Below are 15,587 nucleotides of genomic sequence, written 5' to 3'. Positions count from 1 at the left end.
ACCTTTTCCCACCCAGCATCACTGGAGCCAGGGCAGATCATTACTCAGGGACTGAGTGGCAAGGATGTGCCGACAGCTGTTGTCACTCAGTCACTCTGGTGAATATACACAACTAGTTTTAAAAAGACATTCGTTCTCTCAGAATAGCAGGAACACGAGACACGCCTCTACTGTTCTGCATTCTGTCTGATCCTCGGTGCCCAAATTGCCAGCTTTTCATTCCATATCTGTTTATGTTCCTTGATCCCCTTTGTTTCCTTTCTGCTGATTGATGCTGCTGTGTGTTGGAAGTGTGTGGGCGGCTCAGTAAATAGTCTACTCTCATCATTGTCTTTTACAAAGACATCAAATGAATGACTTATGATTTGTGTTGTTTTTGTTTAGGGGAAACAAACACACTTCAGTGACCACCGGGCTCACTGGAGGAGGTTTGCTGACATTTAATTAGAAGAAAGACCATTGTTGAGATCCCTGCCAGTGTTATAACTGTGGGTTCTCAGAATGAGAGGCTTAAGAATAATTATCGCTTCAGCATGTAATGGAATTCACAAAACTATCTGCCAAATATTTTCAATAACTCGATGCTTTGAATGCAGTTCAGTCACATGAGCACAACGAACAGTGTTTCTTGACAGAGATGAAGGAGTTATTTATGTGGCTAGATAAAGCTTTTTGAAACAGCAGTGTAACCTTTCTTTCCATCCCCACCCCATCAATAACTGTAGCCCACTCACAAGTAATTATCCCTCGTACTTTGCTAAGCAATAGGCCAGCAGATAGGGAGAGAGGCAAACTCATTTAATTCGCTCTCGCTCAGCAGCTTTTTTACATGCTGAAGTGTGACATCGTTCCTGCTTGCACATTCGGTGCATTCTGTGTGTATGACACAGGCTTTAAATCAAATGCGGATACTCCAAACAGCTCTCTAATCCCATGATGGGCGTCACAGGGGATCTTTGCTGCAGATGTCTGCTCGGCTGTGCAGGAGGCCCAGGAGAGGTGTGGAGCAGTGAAAAATACAACTAAGCAATCCACACTGCAGGGGTGGAAGGACTTCCAGTGAGGTATCGTGATAAAATATAAATATAAATGTATATGATTTTATGAATGCATGGCACAACTTAAGTTAAATAACCAATTAATGCATGGCTTATGATAAAAGGAAAGTTTCACAGTTTACATAGAGCTACACAAATATTACCATGCTGAGTCAAAACACATCAAGTACATGATCAGCATGTGTTTCCCTAATCTGAACATGGTCCACTTGTTATTTGGTCCATGCATTTAATATGAACACAAACAAATAGGCTCTATTTGTTCTCATGACTCAAGCTCTCTGACTATTTATGAGACAGTGGTTGGTAACATGCTGCATACATGAAAAGGCATCAGTTAACTAACATATGCTTTGACTATGAACTTGAATTTTAACTTAGCGATATCTGCCATAGCCATCCCTGCCATACTAGATGCAAAGAAAACAGGTGACTCCTAACTTTGATAGTACTGATTTTCTTGAAATTGGTTTCAGAAAGTAGGTTTTAAATCCACAAAATCTAAGTCACTGAATCAATGCTGATGGACATTTTTGGCCAATGGTTGTTCAATTTCATTAGAGAAAATTACCTCCCCTCTAGGTAACAGTTAATCTTAGACAAAACCCTTAGTGTTTTAACAGTATCAGAAAAAGAATGCCTGGAGTGTGTTTTCCAGATTTTAATAGATTTGTAGGAGGATCATTTTTCTCTTCTCTGCTCTGAGGTCCCCGAAAACGAATAACTTGCATGCAAAAACCTTGTTAAAATTCCATGGATACAGGGCAGAGAATATTTTGTTCATTTGAGGATAATACATCATTGAAGAGCGGGTTAAAAAAATGCATCAAACAGCCTGTTAATGCTTTTGGTAACAGCCAGCTGTTGGCTCATGGCCTGAAAGCAAGCTGTCAGTGTTAATGCTGTCAACCTTCAATTTCCCCCATAAATCATTATTTAGTTGTTTGTGTACAAATTTCCCCTTTCCTTAATTTATTTATTTATTTTTGCATCTTATACTGATGCGGTTTTGATATTTCAGAGAGTGGGTGGGCACAAGTCACGCTTAAAAAAGACTTGAAAAATCCCTGATTCCAATAAGGCGATGTCATTTTGGAAGAAAAGAGACAAATTTATAACAAAACTCTGAACTTAAGAATTGATGTATTTTTGGTGGTTTGACTGTGATGAGAAGCTACATCATAGAGTAGAATCCCAGATGAAGGCAGGAGACATTGACTGGACCCCCTAGAGTCAAGACACGGGAGATGGTGGTTGAGCATAGTAAGCAGAAAGCTGAAGACTTTGGATGAGATCCCTAGGAAAACTTGGATGGGGTGGACATGAGAAGGGGGAAGGCTTACTCGGCAGACGGTCTAAAAGGGACAGTCACCGATTACAATCAATATAAAGAATTAGCTTACAGAGACACGGAATTGGACTTAATTGGTGATACTGAAATTTTGAATTTGACAGAGGATATGTGGAGAGAATATGAGACAACAGAGCTTCCTATGACAGACTTATGCATGTTCTTAACCAATTTATCCCACTGGATGAACAGAAAATTCATGCAAGTCTGAGGGACAAAACTTCTTCTTTGCACCTCAGTCTGATAACCTTCACATCAATAAAAATTCAGTCAATGGACAGCAAAGGCAAAAACTTTGCTTTCAAGTGAAGTTTTATACCATCATCTGATCCGTTGCAATTTTGTCTTTAGATCATGCACAGTAATTTTAGAGAGGCCTAAAGCTTTTACCTGTGGGCCCGGTCTTTGAACCCACACAATCTTTCATTTGCACTATAATCAACTATCTCTGTAAAAGTTTTTAAACTAATGATGCCAAGCTCCACCTTCAAATAGTTGGAGCCATATTTGAATTATATTTAATTATATTTCATGATATGCTCTGAATTCTGTAAGAACAATTCACATTCCTTGTGTAATGGTATGTCATTCATGTTAATTACTGGCCCTTCAATGCAACAAGAGAAAACCCAACAACTTGAGCTCAAAGTGCACTCTTTATTACCTTTCTCTTACTCAGCCATAAAGTTATCTAAGTGAATTTGATTTGTCTTGAATACAGCAATCAATCTTAATTCTCAGTCAGCATTTCATGCAAACAGTTTCTATTATTGATATTGATCTTGAAAAGAAACATTGGTTTGCCTGAAAGTAAATAAGCTTTCACCACATTAACTGAATCAATGTGACAGTCGAATAAGTGACACTCTAATTGGCTTTATAATGCAGAGAAGACGTATCCACGCACAGTGCACAATCAAATATGTGCTGCGTCATCGGAGGACTGCGGGAACGACCCACAAACACTGGTGGTTCCCCTGCAGAGTGAGAGAACAGCAATGGGACTGGAAACAGAGAGAAAGGTGGGGGGTGGGGGGTGCAAGAGAGAGGTGAGTGCTGCTGCAGATCAGCGTTTAGCCTTGCTGAGGAGTTAAACGCTTCACAGCATCACATCGTCATCATCCAGGCATTAATCCTGTTGTGATAGCCATGGTAAGTTCATACACTTCTATGCTCGGATAGTATGGCTCTGCTCGGCAGTTCTGTGTGCTACGTTACCGTGCAGCTGCAGGGATGATCATTGGACTAACCTTGAGAGAAATGATGCAGCAGGGCTGTTTATAGTGTGCAATGTGCATGTAAAATAGCTGCTGCTTTAGTTACTCTGCTTCACTGAGGCCTGAATTCATGTTCAGAATTTATGTGGTGCACCAGAGCTGTTTCATAGGAAGTGATTATTCACAGGTGACGCTGACATTGCAGACCTCTAGCAGTGCATGCAGTGGCAGCATTTGCCTTGACACCTTTAAGATGACTATTATAATGATTTTATTCCATACACAATGAAGTGAAACTCTGACCTCTGCATATGCAGAGTGGTTTGCATTGCACCATCCCCTCGACCAATCATGGATATATTGATGCAGCAGAAACACTGGTGTCACATGCTGGCTCTGTCCATGCATTACACACTCTCCTGTGCAACAATAGCATTCAGGGAGAATTGTGTTTATTTATTTATTTTTAGCAAAGTTACCCTTTTGTGGTACCTGCCAGAGAACAGGTAATAACAGTCCTTATGTCTAATGTGTATGATAACAACAACAAATACCACATTTATGTTTTTCTTCAGTAGCTGCCATGATGTTTGTGTTGTTCCTGTGTGTAGTCTTTTGTTTACTAGCTGGCTGCCTCTGATCCAGGACTTTTCACTGAAAAAAAAAATCTTTAAAATACTTCCAGTTCTTAATTGAGACACATGGCAGTGCAGATAAAAAATAGCAAACAAGCTATAAGTTTAAACTATGCTGTGAGAACTATGCTTCTCTTTTGTGCTGTGACTGTGAGCTAAAAAATTGATTAATATAATTGATTGTCTGTTTTCAGCCATTTGGTTACCAGCTTCAGTGCAGAGCATTTAAACAGGCAATATATGCATTTTCTGGTTGAGTTTTATTATTGCTGGAAAGTGCTAGGAAATGTTGATTTTATCCTACTTGTTTAGGATGTATCAAAGTTGACACTGTCAAGCTCAACTACTACAAGGCACTGCCAGCAAGTTCTACTAAGTTGTTTCCGATTGCGCTGGTTGTCATGTATGAGCTGTCCTTTCTTGCAGTTCTCAAAGGAGCTCCAGCCTCTGATCTTTGTGGCATTTATCCTGACTTCTGCTCTCTCGGTATCTTCCTCGCCTGCTGGCATAGAGAAAGGAAGGAGGAAAGTGGTGCATGTTCTTGGTAAGACCAGTTAACACTTTCATTTGTATGAACAATTACACTTCTCCAAGGTGAGGAGATCTTGATTTGCATTTATCTGCTCAATAACATGAATGATATGTAGAGTTTCTTCAGGATTTTTATTTTTTTTTTTACTAAGATAGTAATAAAAAGTTGGTGGAAAAGTTACTGGAAAAATCTGAACAGCTTTATTAACCTCAGCTGGGTTATCTTAGAGTCCAAGCAAAATAGACTTCTTTAACTTTTTATGGGCTTTGGGATCCGGAGCTCTCCACTAACTCTCCAAACTCAGTGCACCTGTATTCACATTAATATATAATATATTCCACATCCCACAGTATTTTGTGCAAAATTTCTTGGCAATTGCGATTTTATTCATTCATTTCCGTGACATTGGGCTGTGCAGACAAAACCGCCTTGGCCATTTTGTAACAATGATAATCTTCACAAGCAAAGCTTTCACTTTTGTTCATTATCAGAACTGTGAGCACCCAATTAAACACTGCCCACCTGAGGACCGAGATAAACGTTTGTCTTGTCAGAAAAATAGAGAATGTCAAAGATTAAACTATTGACTGCAGTACTTCTGGTTGTCTATATTACCTTCAGAGTAAAAGCTAAAAAGATCTATTTTCTCTTGAAATAAAACAGTTTAAAATAATTGAATTCTTGCTGTTGTTCAACATAACGTTTATAATTTTATTTATTCATGTAGTTTATGTGTTACAGACATGCTGGTACTTCGTGAATTTATCAGCTTCTAGATACAAATAGGTACAGGTTCGTGAAGCACACTCACTCTCAGTTCATGACAGCAGTCATGGGGTGAAAGTGAGGGTACACCCTGAAAAGGTTGCTGTCTGTTGCAGTGCTAACACAGAGAGGTGGACAATCATTCAGGCTCACACTGATACCTACGGGCAAAATAAAATGACAAATTAAGCTAACAAGCATGTCCTTGGATTGTGGGAGGAAGCCAGAGTACCTGAGGAGAAGCCCCTAAGAGAGATCCACACAGAAAGACCACTGGTGACCTTTCTTGCTGTGAGGTGAGGGTGCTAACCACTGTGTTGCCCTAAAACACTTTGATACTCTCATTTTCACTAAGTGTGGCACTGTGGATTATGGCCAGACATCTCCACTTTGGTCTTGTCTGTTCAAAGGACATTGTTCTTGCAGTCTGTTCACATGCAGCCCTGCAAACCTAAGCCATGATGCAATGCTCTTTTTAGAGAAAAGTGGTTTTCCCCTTGCAAACCTTCCAAATAGGCTGTAACTGTTCAGTTTGCCCTTTCACAAATTTTACATTTGACATGCAAACTGAAGCCTGCAGAGTTTGAGATGTATCTTTTGTTTTGCACATTCTGACTTTGGGGTGAATTTGCTGGGATGTCCACTCCTGGGAAGATTGGCATCTGGCTTGATTGTTTTCTACTTCTGAATAATCTTTGTCACTGCAGAATGATGGACTTCAAATTGCTTGGCAATGGCCTTATTATTCTTCCCCGACTGATAGGTGGTAACAATTGTTTCTCTGTCTTCCGTTCTTGGCATTTCGTTAACACACACCTGAATGTTCCAGACCAGCAAGCTGCCAAGATTTGATTTTATAGAGATGCTCAAACGTTTTGATGACCATTTAATCAAGTGCATTTTATTAGCAGCGCCTGGTTGTGACTTTCCCACTCAGTTCCCATGGAAGCAGTAACGGTGAATAGTTTTTCACACATTGCTTTTGCATTTAAACAAACAAATAAACGATTAATGACTATTTTTAAATGCAATATGCCACATTTTGTTGTTCATCTGAGGTTTTATTTACATAATCTTTAGGCCTGTTAAGGACAAAATGTTTCTTTTTTTCTGTCCTGACATGCAAAATCCTAAAACTGAAATATGATGTACTTTATGTTTCATCAATTCCTATTCCTTTTAGGTTGTTTCTAGACTGGACATTTTAAAACATGATGGAAAACTTAAGTCAGTCGGGTACTGGCTCACTTGAGTCACACACTTGCTTTCTACTCTTTTTCTACACTGTGTTTAGACTAGAAGATGAATGAAATAGTTAATGTTGAAATCCTCTGTAGGCCTAAAATCTGATCATCTCCAGAGGAGTGGTTTATTTGAAGAATTTCAGTCAGGCTTTTTCAGTTCATCACAGCACAGAAACAGCATTAGTGAAGTTTACAAATGATCTTCTTATGGAATCTGACAGTGGACTCATCTCTGTGCTTTTCCTGTTAGACCTCAGTGCAGGTATCACTCACCACATCATTGACCATAATGTTTTACAGGTATTAGAGGTTACGTGTTAAAGGTGTAATTATGTACTTCCACAGGATTCGATACTGGAACCAATTCTATTTTCATTAAACATGCTTCCCTTAGAAAGTATCATTCAAAGGCATAACATACATTTTCATTGTTATGCAGATGATACTCAGCTTTATCGATCAATGAAGCCATACTACACAAAGCAAATCATTGAACTACAAAAATGTCCTAAATATTTAAAGATCTGGGTGACCTGTTTCCTGCTTCTGAATTCAGATGAAACCTAGGTTATGAACTCATCCCCAAAAAACCTAGAAACATGGTGTCTAACTAGATGCTTGCTCTGGATGGCATTACCTTGGTCTGCTGTAGCACTGTCAGTAACCATGGAGTTGTTTCTGACCAGGATGTGTAGGACTACTTTTGCGTTTGCACAATGTCTTTAAGATTAAAAACTTTTCTCAGGGTGATGCTGAAACTAGTTCATGAATTTATTTATTTCTAGGCTGTACTTTTGTAATTTACTATTATCAGGCTGTCCTAAAAAAATCCTTGAAAGGCCTTCAGTTTAGCCAAAATATTGCAGTGAGAGTACTGACAGGACTAGAAAGAGATAGCATATTTCTTCCATATTAGCCTCTTCATTGGCTCTCTGTTAAATCCTTCTCCTCACATACAGGGTGTTGAATGATCAATAATCGTCTTATCTTAAAGACCTCACGGCACCATATCACTCCATCAGAGCACTTTGCTCTCAGATTGCGGGTTTTCTTGTGATTCCTCTGTAATTAGAAGCAGAATGGGAGGCAGAGCCTTCAACTTTCTGTGGAACCAGCTCCCAATTTGGATTCAGGAGATAGACACCCTCACCACTTTTTATAGAGTAGGCCTAATACTTTCCATTTTGATAAAACAAATAGTTAAGGCTGCATCAGGTGACCCTGATTCCTCCCTTAGTTATGGTGCTGCTGGGGGCTTCCCATGATGCACTGTTTTTTCCTCACTCACCTCTTTTCACTCTGTGTATGTTTATAAAACACTGTGCATTTAATCATTTGTCATTATTAATTTCTGGCTCTCTTCCACAGTATTGCCTGTACTGTCTCCTTTCCCTCATCCCCAACAGGTTGAAGCAGATTTCAACAGATGAAAAGCCATGCTTCCATGGCTGGTTCTGCCTATTCTTCCTGTTAAAAGCGAGTTTTTCCTTCCCACTGTTACCAAGTGCTTACTAATAGTGGGTCATCTGACTGCTGTGGTTTTCTCTGTATTATTGTAGGCTCTTTACCTTACAATACAAAGCGCCTTGAGGCAAGTGTTGTGATTTGCCACTATTTAAATAAAACTGACTTGAATGAAAGTCCACATTAAATTATGATTTAGAAGCATAAAGCAGCCAAACAATGTTAATTTAAGAAAAGGTGAAGTGAAGATGAAACAGCAGGAGGGTTAAAACATTTGCAGATCCCCAGAGTAAACAGTGTGACCCTTTTTAAAAGTGACTGATGAACCCCTTGGATCTGAAAACACTATCACTGCTGGAAATTTTTAAAACCTAATGAAAATGTTAACTTTGTGTTATTTGGCTTAACATAAGTATGTCACAACATAACCTCCAACGCTGAGAAATAATGCGCTCAAAGTTTTGATTAAACATCACTTGATGCTTTTATTTGTGATGGTGATAAACAACTTTGCAGAGACCAGTAAGTAGTGACAGGACTAATTGCTGGCTGGCATGGATAATTGTAGGTGCCTTTATCTGGTCACAACATAGCAGAAAACCTTTTGCAGCTGCTCATTAAACATTTTAAATGTTTACCCCACACATGTTGTGAGTCTTTGGTTGCCTAGGTGCGTGTGCACACAGAGCGTCTGAACAAATGTCTGCCAAAAATGCTAAACAGGTCTTGTTATTGTCCATTTGGAGGAAGAGGACTGTGGTTACCATTAGTCTTGGGTAATTTTGGTGAATCGCTCTCTGCAGAAGTGGAGGTTAAAATTGTAGAGTGAGTAATGTCATGATAGAGCAGACAGGAAGATGAGTGTGCTGCTTGCTGGACCCTTCGATAGGAAAAAAACGTTCTCCTCTGTTGATATGCTCAATTACCGGAGCAGTAATGTGATGGCACAAGTAAACAGCACACGCTTTATTAGCTGATGCTGATTCAATTTTTGCAGGCATCTTAGAGAGATAAGCCTCACAAATAGATTCAGAGACTGAATTTCATGATTACAGTTACAAGTATGGGTCGCATATTTCCCAAAATAGACTTCTGTTTAGTAATAAGAAAAAGAAATATTAGCCACAAACCTGCATATAAAAGAATATATTACTAAAAATCTTCCATCAGTAGCAGTGAAATAAACTGAGCCAATTTTCCCTCCTTCTTCTTTCCTTTCAGAGGACGACACTGGAGCCGTGATTGTGCAGACTGCCCCTGGTAAAGTGGTGACACATCGGGGTGGCTCCATCACTTTGCCCTGCAGATTCCATCATGAGCCGGAGAACGTCGATCCTGCTCGCATCAGGATTAAATGGACCAAAGTGACGGACACGCTGCAGTTCGAGGACGTCTTTGTAGCACTGGGAAAGTAAATTCTGCATCGTTATTCTCAGTTGATTCATCTTGCACTTTTGTTTTAACTAATTATGATTTCATGATTTTTTTTTTCCAAATTTGCTTTAGTTTCGCTAATTTTATTGATAAGATGCACTGACATAATAAACTCTGTCACACACAGTTTATCATCCAAGTATTTTCTCAGGTTGGAGCATTTTTCAATCATTTTGCTAACAGCAGCTGTTTTGAGGACAATGAGTGTCTTTCAAATCTCTCCAGGCAGCAGCGTGTGTTTGGATCGTATCGTGGCCGTGTGTTTCTGGAGCAAGCAGGACCAGGCGACGCATCGGTGATCATCCAAAATGTCACGCTGGAGGACTATGGACGCTACGAGTGTGAGGTCACTAACGACATGGAAGACGATACAGGATTTGTCAACCTTGACTTAGAAGGTCAGGCTCTGGGCCATTTGTAGGAAATTTTGTTGAAATGTTCAGTTTATTTGAGTTCACCGCATTGCACACTGTTATACTGTGAGACCTAAATGCCATCTTATATGCATGTATTTTTAAAGTCATTTTAAATGATTTTTTAGTTTGCTTTGTTGAATTTGAAGATGAAGATTTTTGTTCTGTTATATAATGATATTATTATTAAATACTGTTATTTAAAGGTATACTTATCTTATTGAATTTATGATTTCAAATTTGTTTTTGTCTTATTAAGTTAACTGTCATACTGCATTTTAATTGATTGATCTATACATTTTACTTATTACTTGTTACTCTTCTTTACAGCATTGCTTCAGCTCATTGTTTATGCAGAGTCATCTCAAGGTGCTGCCCCAGCATTTTGGACTTGAATTTAACACTAGAGACTTTCTCCTGGAGACCCTTCCAAACAACCCATTTAGCATACTAACAGAGGCCTGTAGAGTCTGAGATGTAGCTCCTTGTTTCTTCTTCTTCTTCTTCTTCTTCTTTCTTTTAGGGTCTGACCTTGTGGTAAATCTTCTAGGATTTCCAATCCTGGGAAGATCAGCAACTGTCTTAAATGTTTTCCAGTTGTGAATAATCTTTCTCACTGTACAATCATGGACTTTAAATTGCTTAGAAATGTCGTTATTATCCTTTCAAGACTGATGGACAGTAACAATCGCTTCTGTTCCCAGTGTGTTAACACACATCTGAATGCACCAGTACAGCAAACTGCCAACACTATTTTTATAGAGTTCCTCACGCTTTCTCACGATCCGTTAATCAAGTGCACCTGGCTGCAACTTTGGCTTTTAATTCCCATGGAAGCATAAAGGGTGCACCTTGTGTTTTCCAAGACAGCACATATCTCTTCACTTTCTCTCTTCATTATTCATTTTTTTTTTACCTGACTCTATATGTCTGTGGTGTTTAATTTAATTTTAATTGCTGCGACAAAGGAATTTGTTAACTTTGGAATAACTAAATACCTAAAATAAATCTTATAATTTTAATGTCTGTATGAAATTCAGAAAAACTAAAGACATTTACAGCTTCCTACTTTGATTCTGTCGCCTGTAGGAGTGGTCTTTCCCTACTATCCCCGTGAGGGGCGCTACAAGCTCAACTACTACCAGGCTGAGGATGCTTGCAAAAAGCAGGATGCCATTCTAGCTTCTCATTCTCAACTGCACAAGGTGAATACACATACTTTAATTGAATTAAACATGGACGGTATGTCATACTGAGAAGGTATTGCTAGTTAGGATGCATAGAGATAACACCATCCATAGTACATTAGTCTACAGGTACTTTTTTAGTTATTACAATATGCTTACTTACTGATGTCATTAACTTTTTAGAGCAGTAGTAAGTCTGGAATTAAGAATATGGAGATCAGGAATTTTACTGCAGGTCAGTCCTCCAACTCTTAGAGGCTTTATGGAGTAAAGTCAAGTGCAATGGAGTTATGTCACAAGAGATAAACTGAATTTGTTCCCCTCTTTATAATTTCTTTAATCCTTTAGATCGACCCACTGACCTACATTATCTTCTTCTGCAGGCATGGCTGGAGGGACTAGACTGGTGTAATGCTGGATGGCTGGAGGACGGCTCAGTTCAGTACCCTATCTCTCATCCCAGGGACGAGTGCGGACGTAAGGACACCCCAGCTGGTGTTCGAAACTACGGCTATAGGCACAAAGAAGATGAGCGTTATGATGCTTTCTGCTTCACTTCCAAGCTCAACGGTGAGAGATGGAGATACATGACATACATGACAATACAACAAATAAGAAGTGCTATCAAGTATCTGTGACATGATATTAAGAAAGAACAAAAGCTTTCAAGTGCTACTTTGTCATGCTGCTACTTTTAAAAATAGGATGTTTCATGAGTGGTAGACCAGGGGGAAATGAGATCTCTGATCTCTCCCTGTGATCTTTGAGGCCTTAGGCCATTGGTTTTAAATCAGGGTATGTTGATTCAGCCCTGCTAGGGCCACAGTGTCCTCTGGGTAGAAAGCCTTGCCTTTCATCTCCCTGTTCTTTGATTTACATCACATTCCCACAGAGAGTCTGCACATGCTACCTTCATGTTCACAAGCCTAAACAAAAAAAAAAAAAAGAAAAGTAAAAGAGTTTTACTGGAGGAAAGGTATGTGTAGTCAAAAGTTATTCCAGAAAGACACCTTGGCTCAGAGTAGACAGTATATAAAAAAGCCCACGTTGATTATTATAAGAATAAACTGCTATACTCAGATTTGCAACTGGCAAAATATTTCTTGTTGGGGGAATAGGCAGACAGAAAGACTAGAAGTTAAATGTACCTGCCAAGGAATAGTACAACCTTCTAGAGTTTATGCTGGTATGTAGCCCCTAAAGAGTCATAGATACTGAGCTTCACATTTAACTCTTAGTGAGAAGAAGTTCGGCTTGTTGAACTGTTCAACTGCTGTGGTTTGAGTCTGCATCCGTGTTTAAGAAGTTTTAAAAACAGTTAAAAATGATTTTATTGAATCACAAACTGTTTTAAAATAACCAGTGCCTTTCCTTAGTGAGAAAAAGGTGGTTTGACAGAAACCTTAAACAATTGCTCATGGCTTCCCTTGTGTGTTAATTACTGTGGACAGTCTGTTGTGGGCAGGAGGTTTGAGCAGCGGTTGTGACCGATGCTGTGTCTCGGTCCAGCTGAAATGCATTTACTGAAAGTCCACTGGGGAAATATGAGACAATATTCTGCCTCTCTAATAGCCACCAGTCACATAAACAAGCATAAAATCAATAACTGAGCCAACTGCAAAGCTTTGCTCGCTGAGATGATTTTCATAAACCGTTGGCTTTAGAAACCAGCAGACGTTTATTCTTGGTTAGATTGTTTATTCTGTGCTGCTTTCTTAGGTGAAGGTACTTGTGATTCAGCTCAGTTCAAACTAGTTAGCTTATCAGGATACCGATATACTTTAATATACTGCCAGGCGAAAAGTCTCCTCAGAGGTATGAAGAAAGCAAAAATTGAAGCATTTTAAGAGTAATTTTAGACTTCTGCCTGCTGATACAGTATTGCCTTTCGATTTTTTGAGCAGCAGCCCAGACGGTTGTTGGAATGCCTTGATATTCTGAACACAATCAGGCAGAGAGGCCAGGAAAACTGTGAATATCTACCCTCAGGGCTTAGCTTGTCTCTGGGGCTTCCTTCTCTCATTCGCTTCTCTTCTGCCCCCCTGAACAATGCACTGACTCTGTTTTCCTTCACCTTTTAACATGTTCTTACAACAAACAACTTTCCTTCGCCTCTCTCTTTTTTTCCGCCTTAGGCAAAGTGTATTTCCTCAAGCGCTTCAAGAAGGTGAACTATGCGGAGGCGATTAAGGCGTGCATTCGAGACGGTTCAGTGGCGGCCAAAGTGGGTCAGCTTTATGCAGCGTGGAAGTTTCAACTCCTGGACCGCTGTGAAGCAGGCTGGCTTGAGGATGGCAGCATTCGGTACCCCATAGTCAACCCCCGTTCTCGCTGTGGCGGATCCCAGCCAGGAGTCCGAAACCTTGGCTTCCCTGATAAAAAATTCCGCCTCTACGGAGTCTACTGTTTTCGTGAAAACAAGGATGAAGCAGTGGGTGGAACTGGGAAGACAAAAAGCACTATAGCGAGTTTGACAAAGAGGAAGAGCAGCAACAGCATCCCCGTGAACGCCACAAAGGCGATTTAAAGTAGGAAGACTGAGAGCAGGAGGGGGATGCAATTTCAGATTTGACTGTCGCCTAGCAGCCAGATTTCATTCATCACATTTAAAAAAAAGCAAAAAACACTCAGAGACAAGATGCACTCATTTGCAGAATTGCCAGAGAGAAGAACAAGGCTGTGTAAAATTAAGGATGACATCTTTATAAGGGTGGTTTTCCTTTCGTTTTGAGTCATTCAGCTATCACGAGTGACTGTTAGCACATCTGTACCCGGAAAACTGCAAGAATTAATAGCGGCTTGATCATCACTCAGATCAGAGAGTCTAACATAAATGATCTTGTTTACATGTGTGAGTGAATCATGCTTTGGACCCCGCTGTGATCCTGATGCCAGGGTGAAAATATTCATTACTGAGAGAGAAATGGGATGAGCTGCATGGCAGGCAGAAAAAAAAAAATCCAAGATTCACAGTTTTTATTGTACCTGCCTATATCTGATTGGTTGCTTGGTGAGCAACCCTCTGCACAATGTTATTAAGACCTCACAATCGCATCCTCAGAGCTGAAGAACAAGTAGTAAATGCTGAACTAGAATAATTGCACTTTAAACACATAGTCCTTTATTAAGGCAGCACCTTAACGAAAACCTAAGCAAGCATGTATTGTTTGGCTGCGAGTAGATCACAGGGCTGAATTAACATGAACACAAGCTACAGTAATTGCTGTTGACTGCACAGAGCCACCGATTGCACTGTCATTGCTAAATGCAGTGATCTTTATAACTGAGGATGTTTGCAACTACTGAATGAATGGATATTCAAGAAGAAAATAAAAGTTTTGGTTTGAACTTGTGTCGGTGCACTTCTTTCCCTCAATGATGAAATCTTTCTGAATTTGGGTGAAAACTGAAATGAAATACTTTCAGACAGAAGCAATGCAGTAAACACTGTACATCTAGACTGCTTAGTTGAGTAGTGTGTAATACTCAGCAGGGCAGTAGTATCTTAAAATTTCACAGGTTGTGCATTCACCAGAAAGGAAGATGTCAAAATTTGAACATGGTTGTCGAACTCGCTGCTGTATTTTGCTTTTATATTTACAGCTTCTTGCCGTTTTAGCCACACATTAAAAACTTCTACTAAAGTGAGGGTGATAGTTACCATGCATGAATACCAGACAATAGCAAAACAGACAACAATGCTGATCCCTGAAAAAAGTCTGTTGCTGTTAACTAGCTACAGTACCTAGAATTGGCACTAAAATCGACATTACATGCAGTCATACCTGCCAGTGTACCACACTCTTTACAACTCAAAATAACAGACCCAGGGATAAGTATGGAACAAAGTCATTTAAAACAAAACAAACCTGATAGTGGTGTTGGAAGAAAAAGCAGAGGAGCAAAGTTCATACCATTAAATTTCCACCCAACTTCTTAGTTTTCAGTCTCACGTGAGACTTAAGATTTTTACTTTTGTGTTCATAATCAATTTTGTGGGTGTCACACTAATGTTTTTTGTGCTTTTGTCTTCCTCGCACGTTTGATTGTTTGTCAGTGACAGAAGCTGCTGAGCAGCGAACACAGCTCTGAGCGGAAACATGTTGGCACTGCACCAACACAGCAGAACAAACCATGTCATCGTCATAGCAACAGGCAGCTTGTAATTAAGTCAAGTTCATGGCAAGTCCAGCACCATGAAATAAATGCTGTCCGTGACAAACAATCACCTCTGTTTGCTACATGTTGACGTCTTTGTGCCGTTTTTTTTCCTTTGAGATGACGTCA

At 39.7% G+C, this 15,587-nt stretch overlaps 1 protein-coding gene across 1 annotated transcript; it reads left to right on the top strand.

The window, feature by feature from the left end:
* The first annotated feature begins 3,347 nt into the window (after positions 1-3,347).
* On the top strand, positions 3,348-14,648 carry hapln4 (hyaluronan and proteoglycan link protein 4). Its single transcript, XM_026160048.1, has 7 exons — positions 3,348-3,561; positions 4,688-4,805; positions 9,488-9,677; positions 9,926-10,098; positions 11,203-11,318; positions 11,684-11,870; positions 13,436-14,648. Exons 1-7 carry the CDS (start codon positions 3,559-3,561, stop codon positions 13,825-13,827), a joined length of 1,179 nt encoding a protein of 392 aa, XP_026015833.1. The 5' UTR covers positions 3,348-3,558; the 3' UTR covers positions 13,828-14,648.
* Positions 14,649-15,587: the final 939 nt, after the last annotated feature.

The sequence above is a fragment of the Astatotilapia calliptera genome, chromosome 23 (assembly GCF_900246225.1).
Source record: "Astatotilapia calliptera chromosome 23, fAstCal1.2, whole genome shotgun sequence".
Taxonomy (NCBI): domain Eukaryota; kingdom Metazoa; phylum Chordata; class Actinopteri; order Cichliformes; family Cichlidae; genus Astatotilapia; species Astatotilapia calliptera.
This window is presented reverse-complemented; position numbering and strand designations above follow the sequence as displayed.